The 18443-nt window shown below is 43.3% G+C and overlaps 1 protein-coding gene across 8 annotated transcripts in view; it reads left to right on the top strand.

Moving 5' to 3' along the window:
- Window positions 1-18443, top strand: part of LOC139761955 (uncharacterized) — a 622461-nt gene that overhangs the window by 458359 nt on the left and 145659 nt on the right. For 2 of the 8 annotated variants that reach the window (XR_011715654.1, XM_071686715.1), the window contains one exon: window positions 17021-17841. The exons of 2 other annotated variants lie outside the window; for them this stretch is intronic. Coding sequence is in view for 5 of the 6 variants with exons in the window: in XM_071686715.1 (XP_071542816.1) it covers window positions 17021-17034 (14 nt within the window). In the remaining variant the exon portion in view is untranslated. Of the gene's footprint in view, window positions 1-6114; window positions 6190-13988; window positions 14426-17020; window positions 17842-18443 lie in introns of those variants that run through there. 4 more of the 8 variants (XM_071686698.1, XM_071686725.1, XM_071686690.1 and 1 more) reach the window with 4 other exon arrangements.

Genomic DNA, 18443 nt, shown 5'->3' with positions numbered 1-18443 from the left:
AAACGTCCTAGTGCAGTTCTCTATCGAATTGGTATCATACGTGCATTAGTCCCTAACGTTAGCAAAACCGATCTTTCTCAGTCATTTCAGACCTCAGCTTTTATCATTATCAGTCTGATCACTTTGTACAACCATCTACTCAATCTCAGCACCACTGGATAGACATAGATCGGTTGCAACTTTTTGACCAACTCGTAGACGTCTAGCAGAGGTATATCTGCACTGACCTACTCATCATTATCATCATCATGGTAACACATGGTTTTGCTTTAGCCTGGACCCTTTGTCGGAACGTGGATAGGTTTCCCCATGTGTGTTTCTCGCAAAACCGGTGACTAGTTTTACTCATATCGGTGATGGTAATCTTCGTTAACTCGTATGGAATAAATGAAGTCTAAGATGTTCTTCTACTATCTAAAAAGTCTTCGTTGCTCTGGTTAGTGTGGTTGTTGCTTGCTTGAAAAGTTTTGGCCCTTCCATGTTTTCCTGTTTCACTTACCTTCCTCCCAGTTACATGAATCACCTCTTCATGATGAGTCTTCCTCCCTCACTTGTTACGTCTGTCTCCTCCTCGTCTTGCCACTTGCACTGTGACACTCTACTGGCGGCCGTCCTGTACATGATGGTAATCGGACAATTTGACTTGCGCAGTTGGAAATGGAATCTATCCTTCGTTACTCTGTCACTCTCATTCTCAGCACTGGTTCCACATGAACATGCGTTTATCTCTTGTTTCACACCAGTCTTCAGTCAGTCTATATCATCACTTGAGAAATGGAAGCTTTATGCCGTGAGCTTTTCTCTATACTCATAGAATGTTTCCTGGAGATATTTTGCTTCTGTTGGACTAGGAACCCTAGAGTGGATGTGCGAGATCTGATGTATTTTCACATGATAGCCATAGAATCCTCAGAGCTGCAGAATACTCATACCATCCAAATGTGCCACGATACAATCTTCTCTTGTTGGTACTGATGATATGGACCATAAAACAAACAAAAACAGTTTTCAGCACAGGCTATTAAACAGTTTAAATACTGACCACTTATAGTGTCATGGATTAAGCCATGATTTTCTATGCGGGCGATAATTACCGGGTAAACTATTACAGAATATTGGTAAAATGTAGCCAGAATTTATGCAGAATTTAACCTTTAAACAAATCCTTGGCCAAGTAGGATACTATACCCACGAATACATTGTAGAATTAAAAATCAAAGTATGAAAAAGTTTTAACTGAAGTTGTATATTGCATAAAGTTTGATTACCTTTAACACGTTAAGACCACCACCGCTGACACCTGCATACGCCCGAAGGAAATGGGTACCTTTCGGCTTGCCCGTGACCCTACCAGCCACGGACGGACTTAATGTGCTTAGTGTTCGAAATGGGCCAGAAATGAGCAGTGTTACGAACCTGCCTCTTCGTTGGAGAGTGGGCTAAGAGTGGAAGGTATCCACAGAAGCATTGTATCCATGCTCAGGTGACGAATGTGGTATGCGGATGTTTGGATGAGTTCGTTTGAGAGACGGTAGTGAGAGGTGGGATGAGGAAGTTAGCTTGCTAATGAAAGGTGGTTGGGTGTCGTCCGCTGGTGAAAGAGAAAACAGGTGTATGGACGTTTATGCAGGTAAATAGGTGGATAGATACGAATTGCTGGTACTGGTAACTTGTAAGTAAAAATGGTCTGCAGTTGGCTTTTAGCCAGGAGCTCACCATCGCGATTGGCTGACTGTAGATATATTAAAGTACGTGATCGCAACCCGGCATGTGAAACAGATATATCATGTTTACTCTCTTTCTTGTTCTTTTTAGAAATGTCATTTTTGAATGAGAAATCTAATGGTGTAGAACCGTATAGGAGTTCAGGAACGCTGTTCTCCATCACACAGGTGAGGGCCCTGTGATCCCCTCATGACTCCTTCAGCTCTCCACTCACGACTCTGTCACTCAATAGATGGTTATCTAAAACCACACCTTACGACTCGATCCCTCAGGGAAGGGCCCTTTAACCCCCCATCGCACGACTGCATCATTCAGGGGAGGGTTCCTCAACCTTCTGATGCCATCACTCACAGTAGAGACATTAATACCCCCTCCTGACTCTGTCACTTTACTATCCCCTCCTCCTCTGACTCTAACATTTAAGGGAGAGCCCGTAGCCCCCTGAGACTCCAACAGTCATGTGAGAGACCTTTAGACACACTTTACTCCATCACACATGGTAGGGTCTTTAACAACCCCTCCAGGACTTCACTCAGGACAGGGCCATTTAAGCACCCCTGACTTCATCATGCTAAGGAGTGTCCTTAACCTCCCAGCTCCATCACTCGGGGATTTCTTTTAACTCCCTGCTCTCACTCCTCCCCAACGACATCATTGGTAGGAGACCCTTAACCTACTTTACCAATGGAAAACCATCATCCTACAAAACGGAAAACAATTATCATTAGTAGGAGTAGTAATAGTATTTATATAGATATATCATAATCATTATCATTACTATGATTATTATCTACAAGGATGGATTGTCTCGTGAAACCTTTAGGTTCTGTTGTACATGACGTATCCATCAGCACCACACTGCCTGCACCTCAAGACATTCTCCAGGGACCGTCCGGCCACACTGGGGGTCCTCGCTCTCGGGGACACCAGCGACTGCAGGAGGCAGTGCAGGGGGCCGTATTGCCAGGCAAGGATGCCACAGTGCCAGACAAGGATACTAGAGCATTAGTCAGGGGTGACAGTGCCAGGCAAGGGTGTTGGTACCAGGATGGTGCACCACAGTGCTAGGCAGTAATATTATAATGGCAGGCAAGGGTGCCACTACCAGACAGGGGTACATTAGTGCCAGACAAGAGTTCCACAGTGCCAGAGAGATATGTTACAGTACCACGCAAGGATGCTGTAGTGTCAGACAAGAGTGTCAAAGTGACTAACGGGAATATTACAGTGCCAAGCAGGGATGCCACAGTGTCAGGGAGGGGTGACACAGTGCCAAGCAGGGGTGCCACAGTGCCAGGCGGAGGCACCACATGTGTGGCGGTGCCAGCTCGTCTGGGAGGGCGGGACTTAGCCTCTCACGTGACCGACAATTAGCCGTGGTTACGCCTTACTGCCGGAACATGCACGCATGTGTGGCCCTGTGTTGAGGGTGCCACAGCCCAGCGCCACATAGTGCCAAGCCCGCCACGCTAAAATAATCTATTGCGGCATAGTGTGGCGGGCGGTAATTACTGGGCTGTTGATTTAATGGTCGTTATAGTGTCTCAGCTGCTGGCGATGGACATGATGGATGAAGAGGCCAGTAAATTCGTGTGATGAAGACGGTCTCGTCCCTGGGTCGGCCAGCCATCACCAGTGAGGATTTCAACATTTGTCAAGTCGTCACTGTGAGCATGGGACGCATCATCACGTCTCCCCACCAACAGATCGGATACTCCTCCCTCCTCCACGTTCATTGAGCATTACACATCGCCCTGAATCACTGATTCATCTGTCACGGATCGGATATTCCTCCTGTCACTGGGATCATACATTGCTCGAATCACTGATTCATCCAGCACCTCCACTACGCATACCATGATGGCACCCTTGTAAACCCTGGGTAATAAACCCCTGAACCACTCCATAAAGAGGATGAAATATAGAGAGAGAACTGTACGCTTGTCTCCCTTGCGTTCCCCATAAGTTGCCTCACCAGAACAGCAACATCGACACAGATTTCAGTACACAAGAATCGCCTAAACACGGAACTCCTCCATAGCAGTAAGGAGTTACACTCGGTATAGTTTCGCTCTTGTTTTCGATGATTCCTTGCCAAATATCGTATCAGTATTACATGATGTCATGTTACTTGTTGGCACATCTCCATCCTGTACATGGGAACACATGGGAAAGCCAGGTAACAAGAGACCTGCTGGTCTATGACGAGATTGTCTACGGGAGGACAGTTCAAAGGAACGGCAGATAAGAGGGTAGTACTTAGGAAAGCCAGATAGACGCTGGAAGACATGATGGTCTATAAAGAGTTTATCTGCTGAAGGAGAGTGCATGAGAAAGCCAAGCAACAGAAGACCTAATGGTCTATGACGAGATTATCTGCTAGAGGTAGACAAAGGATCCTGCATGTCCAGATTTACATAGATACAGACGTGACAGTAAAACATGGTCTCGTGGACACCATCAGTTAGTACCTTGATTCATCTGTACGTCAGTTCAGTATGTGTTGGGTCCGGTTAATTGGTAGGACTGCTTCCACCCAACACTTTCCCCGCACCTCAAGATGGCGACGGGTAAGGAACTGACAACTCGTACCAAACTTGGTTCATCAGAATTAGCAAGTTTTTGCTCCTCAGAATTTTGCCTGTTTATGGATCATAAATTTTTACTGGAATTTTTTTTTTCCCTCGGAAAAATAACCACGGCCTTCTTATTCTTCTTCTTGTTGTTACCATTATTGATCATTATTATTGTTACTATATTTGTTAGCTATTATTTTTTATTCTTAATTATTATTATTATTATTATTATTATTATTATTATTATTAGTATTAGTATTAGTAGTAGTAGTAGTGGTATTAGCAGAAGTACTGATTATTATAAATACTGTTACAGATAATCATTATCAATAATCTCTGTATCATTATCAAGATAGCATGATCAATATTATCATCTTGTAAACTGAACCAATGTTAACTCGTGTGGCCACCTTCATCCCAGCCGTCAAGACAGCTGTTGACTCTCCTACGTTATTCTTGTTGAAGGCAAACCTTCCAGCATCAGATTAAAGACGGTATCATTCTAAAGTACGAACGTAAACACCTTTGCGCCGAACTGGCGTGACAAAACGTACCATAACACAGCTAATAAAACAAGGTGTACATATGTGCTTCTCCAGAACACCTCCACACACACCCGCCAAAAAAACACGTGAAAATAAGACACTTCCGAAAACAGAAAAAAAAAGAATATTCCCATGAATATTAAAACCTTCACAAAACAGCAATAAAACGAAAGAAGAAGAAACATTAAAACCTCCTTAGAGTAATTTCGAAAAAAAAGCAGGATAAAATTATAAAACTTCACAAAACAGCTGAAGTCGGGATAAAACATGAAGCCTCTTCACAAACCAAAGTAAAAAGAATCTGATAAAACCCTGGTAAAACCTCTTTACAAATAAGCCAGATTAATAACCCGCTAACCATGATGTTTAAAATAAGCCTTCGCTAGACCTACCCAGAGTCGTCATTCAGACGACCCCGAGCCGGGCTAAGGGGGGATGACGAGGGGGTTGGGTTTGAGGAGGGGGTGGGGGGGCTGGTGGCTAATTGGGGGTTATATACTTACCCAAAGGACAGCACCACTAACTGTGTGGTGGTTACGAGACCCCCTAATTGTTACCAGCTGAGAGGTGGGAGGGAGGGGTGGATGAGGAGGAGGAGGAGGGGTGGAAGCGAGAGACAGAGAGAAGGAAGGAGGGAGGAGAGTGTACAGGGAGAGGAAGGGAGAGTTACGACAACGACAGCATATGGGAGAGGCGGGGTTAGGGAACAAGTGGGAGGGAGCCTGAGGGATGGAGAAGAGTGAGGGAAGAGATGAAGGAAACGAGGAGGGAAAGGTAGGGAAGGAAGAGAAGACGTTCATAAGGAGTACAGCTTAAGAGGAGGGAGGGATTGACGGAGGGAGGGAGGGAGAAGAACGAAGGAGGGAAGACGTTTGGGAGCGGAGGGTGAGAGGAAGGAGGGAAGACGTTTAGAAAGGTTGAAGGGTAAGGAGAGGGAGGGGGTGAGTAAGGGAGGAAGGGACATGATGAAAGGAGAAGGGAGCTTCTAAGAGAGGATTCATTTTAGAGCCTGGTTGTTGGGGGTGGAGATGCCGAGGGAATATGTGTTGGTGTTGACGAACCTGGTAGTGGTGGAGGAGGAAGTGAACACGTCAGAGGACATGGAGAGAGAGAGAGAGAGAGAGAGAGAGAGAGAGAGAGAGAGAGAGAGAGAGAGAGAGAGAGAGAGAGAGACCATCCTACCTTTTTACCTACCTACCTATCTACTTACCTACATAAAGACATGTTTATATTCATGTTCTAAGCCAGGTACCCATTTTATCGACCAGTCTTTAAGGGAGGATGAACAGCTGCGTTAACTCCGGACCGACTGTCGCAACCGGGATTCGAACATTTGCGCTACACCGAGCGGCCCGTGAATGCATCACGGAGGTCCAAACACGTATGTACATACATACCTACATATGATAATAGTAAAGTTCAAATGATGAGTAATAGTAGAGAAGGTTCATATGATGAGTAATAGAAGAGAGTTCAAATGATGAGTAATAGTAGAGAAGGTTCATATGATGAGTAATACAAGAGAGTTCAAATGATGAGTTATAGTAGAGAGAGTTCAAATGATTGGAGCCTTACGACTGTAAAACTACTTCATTCAACAGCTTATTACTCCAGATACATACATACACACATACATACACATACATACATAAGCATGAATACGTACATACCTGTATGAACATTGACTTCCTGAATACAGTGATATATGGAGAAATGCATACATACAGAGATGACTTGGCATACACAAATAGAGAGAGCGATAATGACAGTAACAGAGTTATGCAGTTAAACGAAGAGACGGATGTAATTAGACAAAGAAAAATAGACAAAGATACAGACAGGTAAAGAGACCAGTGGGTGAAAAGATTCGGAGAGACACAGATGAATAGTTAGAGAAATAGGGAGAGATAGAGGGAGTCACGAAGAGAAGGTAAGACGTTATGATGTATAGGAGGGACAGTGAAAGAACAACGAAAAGTTGTATGAAGATATGAATTTTATTCTACAGTGAGAGCGGAAAGAGGAAATTAATGTGTGGTTAGAAGGAAGTTAGTTTTTTGTTTTAGATTAGCCATTGTGTAGATATAATACGCAGACAAGTCATTTCGGTGAGAGTATGTGTGAAGGGCACGTATCTGGGGGGTAGGTGGAGGCCAGTATAGAGCGTACAGTGGGTACAGTACATGGACATGGGAGGGTGACAGGTGGGCCAGAGTGGGGCCCAGGGACCCACGGGTGAGGGAGGTCTGGGATACATCAGATACATGATATATAGTCACGTAGAATACATTACTGTAGTTATCAGCATCACTTAGAATGCATCACTGTAGTTCTCAGCAGCACGTGGAATATATCACTGTAGTTATCAGCATCACGTAGAATGCATCACTGTAGTTATCAAGTTCACGCAGAATACATAACTTGAGCCAACAGCATCTCGTAGAATACATAATTGTAGCCATGAGCATCACGTAGAATACATCATTGTAGCCATGAGCATCACGTAGAATACATCACTGTAACCATTAGCATCACGTAGAATACATCAATGTAGCCATCAGCATCACGTAAAATACACCAGTGTAGCCATCAGCATCACGTAGCTTCACACATCTAGCAGCTTCTCTTGACATCTTGGGATTCAGAGATCCTGTTGGCCAGCGTCTCGGGTCTTGCCATGAACCGCAGTCATCTCTCTGCATTACGAGGACGACGCTTGTAAATAATCATCCTTAAACTTAATATCCGACAGGAAATCCCAGATCTGTCTAGATTATGTGGATAAAGATGGAGAGAGAGAGAGAGAGTACTTTTATGGTAAATTAAGGATTCCTATATTACTATATCATTCGATATATAGTGTTCAGGTTACTGTTTTATACTGAAAGTTATTTGAAGCTTTGAACCATGAGTGTCCAGAGATACGAATTGAAGTTTTGAGCCGCTAGCGTTCAGTGCTACGATATGAATCTTTGAACTATGAGTGTCCAGTGCTACGAATTGAAGCTTTGAGCCGCTAGCGTTCAGTGCTACGACTTGAAGCCTTGAAGCATTTGTATTCCGTGTTACAATGTGAAGCTTTGATCCATTAGTATTTATTGTGCTACGCTTTGAAGCTTTGCACCATTAGAGTTCGGCGCTACAACTGTTCGAGTGAGTTACTGTGGTCTCAGGGAGTGGTAGATTGATCCCACACTATTCACAGAATTATCTCGCATTTCAGAAGGCTTGCAGAGTCAGATATCAGTGCGTGGGTGTTCTGGAATGTCTTATAAGCAATGGTATTGATTTTATAACGTATTTCCGAAGAAATTATAATGAAGAAAATGCAAAGTGAATCGTTTATATATATATATATTTCTTTACATATTCGCCATTTAGCGAGGTAGCGAGGTAGCGTCAAGAACAGATGACTGAGCTTTGGAGGGAAAAATCATCACTTGGCCCCCTTTTTTGTTCCTTCTTTTGGAAAGGTAAAGAAGGAGGGTAGGATTTCCAGCCCCCCGCTACTAAGCCTTTTAGTCGTCTCTACGACTCGCAGGGAATTCGTAGGAAGTATTTTTCTCCCCTGTTACCAGAATATACACACACACCCACACGCACTTGTTCGCCGTTTCTCGCTTTAGCGAGGTAGCGCCAGAAGTAGAAGAAAATGCCTCATCCGTTCACATTCATTCTCTAGCTGTCATATGCAATGCACTAAAACGACGGCTCCCTATCCACAACCAGGCCCCACAGACCTTTCTATGGTTTACCCCGAACGTTTCACATACCCTTATATAAGTGTGTTATGTAAAGTGAAATAGATGCAGACGAATACCAGATGGTAAAATCGTGTCGCTGTAGTCATTAGTGGACGGAAAAGAGAATTGATTTTGGGTTTAGGTCAGAAAAATATTAATCAGCAATGTTTTCACGAAAGAGCTGAACGACAGGTAAAGGTTATCAAAATGTTCCTCTCTCAGGGAAGAACATGTTCATAGATCTGTCGTCTTGTTGATGTGTTCCCTGGTCGTCTTCTCCTTCATCCCTGTCGCGCTTCCTCCACATTGGCATACGTAATCCTCCTGACGTAGTGCCGCCCACGGGTGAGCACGTGTTCCTAACGTAGTGCCACAAACGGGTGAGTACGTGTTCCTGACGTAGCGCCACCCACGGTAAGTACGTACGTGTTCCTGACGTAGTGCCACCCACGGTGAGTATGAGTTCCTGACGTATTGCCACCCACGGTGAGTACGTGTTCATGACGTAGTGCCACCCACGGTGAGTACGTACGTGTTCCTGACGTAGTGCCACCCACGGTGAGTACGTACGTGTTCCTGACGTAGCGCCGCCCACGGGTGAGTACCTACGTGTTCCTAACGTAGTGCCGCCCACGGTGAGTACGTACGTGTTCCTGACGTAGTGCCACCCACGGTGAGTACGTGTTCCTGACGTAGCGCCACCCACGGTGAGTACGTACGTGTTCCTGACGTAGTGCCACCCACGGTGAGTACGTGTTCCTGACGTAGCGCCACCCACGGTGAGTAAGTACGTGTTCCTGACGTATTGCCGCCCACGGGTGAGTACGTACGTGTTCCTGACGTATTGCCGCCCACGGGTGAGTACGTACGTGTTCCTGACGTATTGCCGCCCACGGGTGAGTACGTACGTGTTCCTGACGTAGTGCCACCCACGGGTGAGTACGTGTTCCTGACGTAGTGCCGCCCACGGGTGAGTACGTGTACCTGACGTAGTGCCGCCCAAGACAGACAACTATGAACGTTGCTTGGCTCGAGTTGTTAGCATTACATTGTAAGTAACGTGATCTTCAACATTCCACATCATTAGTGACATTAAATGTCATTAAATGACATTAAAGTTGTTATAGTGACATTCCACATCAGTGTAGTGACATTCCACAGTATCATAGTGACATTCCACATTATTATAGTGACATTCCACAGTATCATAGTGACATTCCACAGTATCATAGTGACATTCCACATTATTATAGTGACATTCCACATTATTATAGTGACATTCCACATTATTATAGTGACATTCCACAGTATCATAGTGACATTCCACATTATTATAGTGACATTCCACATTATTATAGTGACATTCCACATTATTATAGTGACATTCCACAGTATCATAGTGACATTCCACATTATTATAGTGACATTCCACATTATTATAGTGACATTCCACAGTATCATAGTGACATTCCACATTATTATAGTGACATTCCACATTATTATAGTGACATTCCACATTATTATAGTGACATTCCACATTATCATAGTGACATTCCACAGTATCATAGTGACATTCCACATTATTATAGTGACATTCCACATTATTATAGTGACATTCCACATTATTATAGTGACATTCCACATTATTATAGTGACATTCCACATTATTATAGTGACATTCCACATTATCATAGTGACATTCCACAGTATCATAGTGACATTCCACATTATTATAGTGACATTCCACATTATTATAGTGACATTCCCTATTATCATAGTGACATTCCACAGTATCATAGACATTCCACATTATTATAGTGACATTCCACATTATTATAGTGACATTCCACAGTATCATAGTGACATTCCACATTATTATAGTGACATTCCACATTATTATAGTGACATTCCACATTATTATAGTGACATTCCACAGTATCATAGTGACATTCCACATTATTATAGTGACATTCCACATTATTATAGTGACATTCCACATTATTATAGTGACATTCCACATTATTATAGTGACATTCCACAGTATCATAGTGACATTCCACATTATTATAGTGACATTCCACATTATTATAGTGACATTCCACATTATTATAGTGACATTCCACAGTATCATAGTGACATTCCACATTATTATAGTGACATTCCACATTATTATAGTGACATTCCACATTATTATAGTGACATTACACAGTATCATAGTGACATTCCACATTATTATAGTGACATTCCACATTATTATAGTGACATTCCACAGTATCATAGTGACATTCCACATTATTATAGTGACATTCCACAGTATCATAGTGACATTCCACAGTATCATAGTGACATTCCACATTATTATAGTGACATTCCACATTATTATAGTGACATTCCACATTATTATAGTGACATTCCACAGTATCATAGTGACATTCCACATTATTATAGTGACATTCCACATTATTATAGTGACATTCCACATTATTATAGTGACATTCCACAGTATCATAGTGACATTCCACATTATTATAGTGACATTCCACATTATTATAGTGACATTCCACATTATTATAGTGACATTCCACATTATTATAGTGACATTCCACAGTATCATAGTGACATTCCACAGTATCATAGTGACATTCCACATTATTATAGTGACATTCCACATTATTATAGTGACATTCCACATTATTATAGTGACATTCCACATTATTATAGTGACATTCCACAGTATCATAGTGACATTCCACATTATTATAGTGACATTCCACATTATCATAGTGACATTCCACAGTATCATAGTGACATTCCACATTATTATAGTGACATTCCACATTATTATAGTGACATTCCACATTATCATAGTGACATTCCACATTATCATAGTGACATTCCACATTATCATAGTGACATTCCACATTATCATAGTGACATTCCACATTATTATAGTGACATTCCACATTATCATAGTGACATTCCACATTATCATAGTGACATTCCACATTATCATAGTGACATTCCACATTATCATAGTGACATTCCACATTATCATAGTGACATTCCACATTATCATAGTGACATTCCACATTATTATAGTGACATTCCACATCATTATAGTGATATTCCACATTATCATAGTGACATTCCACATCATTGTAATGACATTCCTTAATGTTTCGTGTATTTCATCTTTCATCACAGGCAGACAGCCTCAATCTGTCTCTATGTACACCTCCTTCGCAGGTTTCCGTGGCTTTCCTCACACATGTCTGCTCTTTCTGTTCCACTTGTCCCCTCTATTCAGTCTGTGCCGTTTCTGTTCCATCTGACCCGTTTGTTCTATCTATCCCTTCTATTCCATCTGTCTTGTTTGTTCCATGTGACTTGCCTGTTCCATCTGACCCGCCTGTTCCATCTGATCCGTCTGTTCGATCTGACCCGTCTGTTCCATTTGTGTCGTCTGTTCCATCCTTTTCATCAGCTCCATCCGTCTCTGCTGTTCCATCTGAGGCGGATGCTCCATCTGACCTGTTCAGCCTGTCCCAGATGTTCCATCTATCCCGCCTGTTCCATATGACCCACGTGTTTTATCTGTCTCGTCTATTTCATCTGACCCGTCTGTTCCATCTGACCTATCTGTTCCCTCTGCACATATAACCCAGTTGTTCCATCTGTCTCGTCCATCCCTTCTGTTCCATCTGTTCCATCTGACTCGAGCAACACGAATCTTATCAAACACCGATGTCAATATTCATTTTTTTTTTTCTCTCTAGTTTTTACTCCTCTCTCTTTGTACACCTCGCGCCTCACCTCCATTCTTAAGACTCATTCCAATTGTCTTCATGGGTCATTAACTGCTGTAAAATCAGTTTTTAAATGGTCGATCATCCTTATCTCTACATTGTCTTTCTTGGCTCTTACCATCGTTTTACTCTGGCAACAAAAGGTTGTGTAACTGTTCAAGCTGCTCAGTACAATACATACTTTCCTGTTGATTAAAAAAAAAAAAAAAAAGTATGGATCTTAAAAACACTTTTCGTGCTGATTTTTAAGTACAATGCTTACATCCTGCGCGAGGGGGTTCCTTCTGCTCCTATGAGGCTCCTGCAGCACTCAGGAAGCCGGTCACGTGATGTGTGTGTGTGTGTGTGTGTGTGTGTGTCTGTGTGCAGAAAGTGCAGGGTAGCTGAGTGGTGAGTGTTGGGTGTCTTGTGTATGGTAGGTACATAGTGGGCATGAAAGGTCATGGTATATCTTGAAATAATGATTATAGTGTTGTAGTGATAGGTTGTTATATATATATATATATATATATATATATATATATATATATATATATATAGAGAGAGAGAGAGAGAGAGAGAGAGAGAGAGAGAGAGAGAGAGAGAGGAGAAAGAATACTTCCCACGTATTCCCTGCGTGTCGTAGAAGGCGACTAAAAGGGGAGGGAGCGGGAGGCTGGAAATCCTCCCCTCTCGTTTTTTTTTTTTTTCCTAAAGAAGGAACAGAGAACGAGGCCAGGTGAGGATATTCCCTCAGAGGCCCAGTCCTCTGTAGAAGTTCCCCGTCACACGCTACCAATGCTCTCAAGCTCCCATTTTCCATTCTCGGTGTTCTTATTACACATCACACACACTAAAAGACCCTCCTCACACACACACACACACACACACACACACACAAGTTCAGGAGGGCATTACTGTATGTTCCCATTCCCGGTCAACGTCGAGAATCTATGTACGAAGTTATAGTTCATCATTGACAACAGTTTATCCTTCCCACAAGCTGGAGTGTCCCTTCAGTATTGGTGGACACTTTAGAAGTATGTTCATCCTACCCCGTGTCCAGACAGCCTCATATTAACGACCCATTAGGTGGTATCGCTCGCTGAAAAAACCCTTCATCCCTGTCATAATGAACCACGTCCACCGTGTCCCCTGTATTCCCCAGGTCGCGAGGGTTAAAGAAACACGAGAGTTAGCAGAAGAATCTCCGCTACGTCACACAGCTGCTTAGACATACAAAAAAATGTCTTCATCCCTCCACCGCTCAGGCGCTGATTATAGCTTTTCCCCAGCTATAGACAGAGACTCCCACAGATGTTCTCTTCTTCGCTAATCTATTGATCATACCTCTCTCTCTCTCTCTCTCTCTCTCTCTCTCTCTCTCTCTCTCTCTCTCTCTCTCTCTCTCTCTCTCTCTCTCTCACTCTCTCCGGCTCAAAATATAGCTTCTTTTTAGCTATAGACATTCACATATGCTCTTTTTCCTGCTCAGGCTGTCCCATCCCCTTCAGACATAGCTTTTTCCCCAGCTAATCAAGCGGTCATTTCTTTCTCTCTGATGTTCTGAATATAACACTTTCCCAGCTAATCAAGCGTTCCCTTCCTCCTTAGGCGCTGAATATAGCTTTACCCCAGCTATATAAATTCATCCCTGGATGCCCCCTTGCCCTGCTAATCAAGCGATGCTTATCCATGTCTAAATAAGCCATTCCCGCGAGACAGACGACCTGCTGGCTGGCCTCCGCCCGTAGTGAGCGAGCGAGGGGCCAATATTTCCATCAGCCTCACGCTGCTCTATTTACCCCCACCACGCCGACTCAGAACTGTTTTTAATTAGCCAAAACACACAAGCGGCTTATCGCCCAGGTTTTCAGCGAATGTCAGCGTCTTAGGAGGTGAAGATATTTCCTAACCAGGACTCTTCGTTGGGAGAAATTTACCATTTTTCATTTATTTTTCTCTTTTACAAGCAAGTTTTCTGTTCCTGTTGATTTTTGTTATTAAGATAAAGAGGAGGATGATGTATGTAAGCTTTATTTTTTTTTCACTTGTATCCAGTATAGTATTTGTGTATTACGTACGATAGTTATTTTTCCGGGTCGGGACGAAAAGTTTTGGGACAGTTGGATGTGAGGCGAGAGCCAGAGTCTTGGGGGTGACAAGTGACAACATAATTGCCACCTACAACCTGTCACGCATGTGTGGGCGGTGAGGGTGGGATGGGAGGCCAGGGGGCTCGGAGGAAAGGGCAGTAATGGGAGGGTACAAGACAGAGGTGGGAAGGAACGAGGGAAGAGATCAGAGGAGGGGAGGGAAGATAAGAAGAGGGAGAGGCTAGGGTTGAGAGGTGGGTGTTAAAGAAACAGAAAGAGGGACGGAGGAACCGGGTTAAATGACAGGGATGATACAAAAGAAGGGAAGAGCAAGAAAACAAAAGAGATAGATGGGAAGGAGAGGGGAGTGATGGGATGGAGGAAAACGATATGATGAGAGAAAGAGGGTGGAAGGGAGCCGGAGAAGACGGGAATAGAATAGGAGAAAAAGGAGGAAAAGAGAGGGAAGAAAAAGCAATGAGAATGATAAAAGTAATGACCCAAATGGAGGTTTTAGTTTAAGAAAAAACTTAATTTTTCAGATGTACGTGCATAGACAAAGCATTTCAGTTAGGGTACGAGGTAGGCGGAGGCAAGTACAGAGCGTACAGTGTGTACAATACATCAACATGAGAGGGTGACGGTTGGACCTGAGGAGGACGAAGGGACGGTCAGCGGGGAGGGAAATCTGGAATGCATCAAATACATGATATATAGTTACACTAGAGTAAGTGATGCTGACTGCAGCATAGGTAATAATAGTTGTGTCATACAAAGCAAGTTTAATATGTATTATACATATACAGAAGCATCTTGCCACCATTCGAATTACCTTGTATACGCAAACAAATTACATGTATACTGAACTGTGTATTTGGAACAGGACAAGTGTAGCGTACAGTTGTTAACTAGTTAGCACTGATAGCAGTATGGTAGGTCAAAGGTACAGTCACTCATAAAAGTCTGTTTGAGTCTCCGTGCGTGTGTAACTGATTATAACTACCGATAACACATGACAGATAAACATAATCCTTTCTTTCCTTATCACATCATCACAGTTCTGGTGTGTGTATGTATGGGTGTGTGCGTTGTCACGTCTTTATACAGACTCGCCCTCCAGAAAGGGGTGGGGACTGCACAAGCCCACACACAGACACGGACCCCCACGAACTTTTATGAGTGAAGAAGTTTTACGAGTGACTGTACACTACATGTTGGGCATAGTTGCAGAATTTACTGCTGGCACTGGACATGCTGTTAACACTCACAGTAATACAAAGAGGGTCAAGGCACATTACACACTGGACATTGTAGTTACAGAACGTGCTTGTACTTGGCATGAGGACACATGTTTACATAGCTCAGGGTATGGCGAATTTTGGATACAGTGTCAGAATGTTTTCAGGGATAAACGATTAGTAAAGTTCTCAAGCTGTCGAGACGGTAAGCTTGAGGTCTGAAATCACTAATTTTGGGACATTTGCTAATAAAGTGTCCTGGTGCAGAACATGATTGGCATTGAGAATGTTCACGATCATGGTTTCTTATTTGGAGGAACAGAATTTGTTAATAGCTAAGAATTGTTATGGGAATGGGGGCAACGTAAATCGAAAATAGGGATAAACAGAGAGGCAAGTGTTAATGTAGAAGTAGTGAGAGAGAGAGAGAGAGAGAGAGAGAGAGAGAGAGAGAGAGAGAGAGAGAGAGAGAGGACAACACTAGAGGAATGGTTGTATATCAGTGGGACAGATGGAGTAGCACCGTACATCATCATCGTACCACTTCATCAGAATGCCTCCCTACCCCTCACACATCACCACCCTACACCACGACTGCGGCAGTCCGTCATCTCTATACACTCCCACAACAGTTCATCCCCACTACACATCATCATCCTCTGACACTAGTGCTGCTTGTGATCACAACCATTACATGTATCATTCCACACCACAACTACAGACTCGCAACACCGGACATTAACTATACAGATTGCCAAATGACTCCCAGAACATTGCTGTACATGCTTACCATCATTGCCACGCGCTGCTACTCCCCAGTACCACTGCAGACCATTAGTAACAGACGTCATCACCCACCACTGCAGATCGATAACGCCAAACTCGTCCACCTCACACAACCCCTACAGATCACCACCACAATACCACTACAGACCTGCACCACTACCTAGCGTGACCATACCCAGCACAAGCGCAGTCTGTACTGACAGTGCCTAGTGTATGTTGTACCTTGACCGTCTTTGTGTTACTGTGAATGTTGCTAACATGTCCAGTGGTAGTATATTCTGTGACTGTACGTACCACCATGCCTGACGCTACACTGCTTATATGTATATACTGATGTATCTTTGCAAGAAGGAACAGAGAAGGGGGCCAGGTGAGGATATTCCCTCAGTGGCCCAGTTCTCTGTTCTTAACGCTACCTCGCTAACGCGGGAAATGGCGAATAGTTTGTTTTGAATCTTTGCAAGTTAACGGTAAGGCCGATGCTGCCTATGCTGTCTACATGATTAACAACCTTATTCACTCCCAGCAGGCAAAACTTAGCCCTTGGTCCTGCTCTACCCACTGCAGATTCTACAGTATTCTCATGGCAATGAGACACCTCATCTAGTTGCGAGTACACGCTGTAGTCTTCCCTGGCTCCACACCAGCTCCTACAACACCCTCCTGAAGGAGCGCTCTGCAGGAAACTGTTTCATCAGTCATTCAATCTGTTTGTAGAAGCCGATAAGGGTGGCTTACTCACCCAAGTCCTATGAATCATTCTAGGCTAAAGAATCAGTATGGAAGTCATCGGACCCAGACTACACACTGTGATGTCATAACAGCCACAATACACCTAGGGTACAGGTACACGTGGCAAGCTGCGAGAACCCGTGATCCTGAACATGACAACTGACGACTCTGTTCTGCACCGTATTAGTGAAATGTCCCAAAACCAGTGATTTCAGACCTCAAGGCTTATTGTTTCGACAGCTTTGTGATCACGTTATTGATCGTGATACACTTGAAGATATTCTATGTCCAAAATTCACCATTCCTTGAGCTATGTAGACACCTTGATCATGACCAGTACAAGCACGTTCTGTAACTACAGTATCCGGTGTATAATGAACCTTGACCATCTTTTGTATCATTTTGAATGTTAACATGTTCAGCACCAGTATATTATGTAATGCATACCCTACATATAATGTATCTTTGAACTTTCGTGTTACTATTAGTGATGACTGTACGCTATACTGTATCCTGTTTCAAATGCACAACTCAGTGTATATGTAATTTGCTTGTGTATACTCTGTAATTGTATTAAATGTTCTAAACGTGCTTTGTATTACATAAATGTTGTTACCCATGTTGTTCAGCATCACTTACTATCCTGTAACTTATATCCTGTATTTGATGTATCCCACACCTCCCCTCCCCCCTGACGAGAAGGGGACCTTGTGGGTCCCTGGGCCCCACTCGGGCCCACCTGTCACCCTCCCATGTCCATGTACTGCACCCATTGTACGCTCTATACTGGCCACCACCTACCCCTAGATATGTGCCCTTCACCCATACTCTCACTGTAATGCTTTGTCTATGTACATCTGGACAATGATATCTAAATACCTAGAAGCATACATGTCAACCCCGCACAGTACCATGACAGACCACCACTGCACCTACCAACCCACAGAAAATCACTGTTCTGTGTCACTGCCATACATTACCATTGTATATATAGTCACCAGTGCACATCAGCACTACACTTCACCACATTAGATGGTTATTATACATTAGCAACGTCATAGCACGCGCCATGAGATCAATATGACCACCATACAAACACGCTTCGTAAACCATCCTAGCATATTAAAAGCACCATACTACCACCACCATACCACCATCACTACCACAACCACACTACCACCACTACCACATAAGCTACATCTCAACAGATCACCGGT

Source organism: Panulirus ornatus, chromosome 3, assembly GCF_036320965.1.
Source record: "Panulirus ornatus isolate Po-2019 chromosome 3, ASM3632096v1, whole genome shotgun sequence".
NCBI lineage: Eukaryota > Metazoa > Arthropoda > Malacostraca > Decapoda > Palinuridae > Panulirus > Panulirus ornatus.
This window is presented reverse-complemented; position numbering and strand designations above follow the sequence as displayed.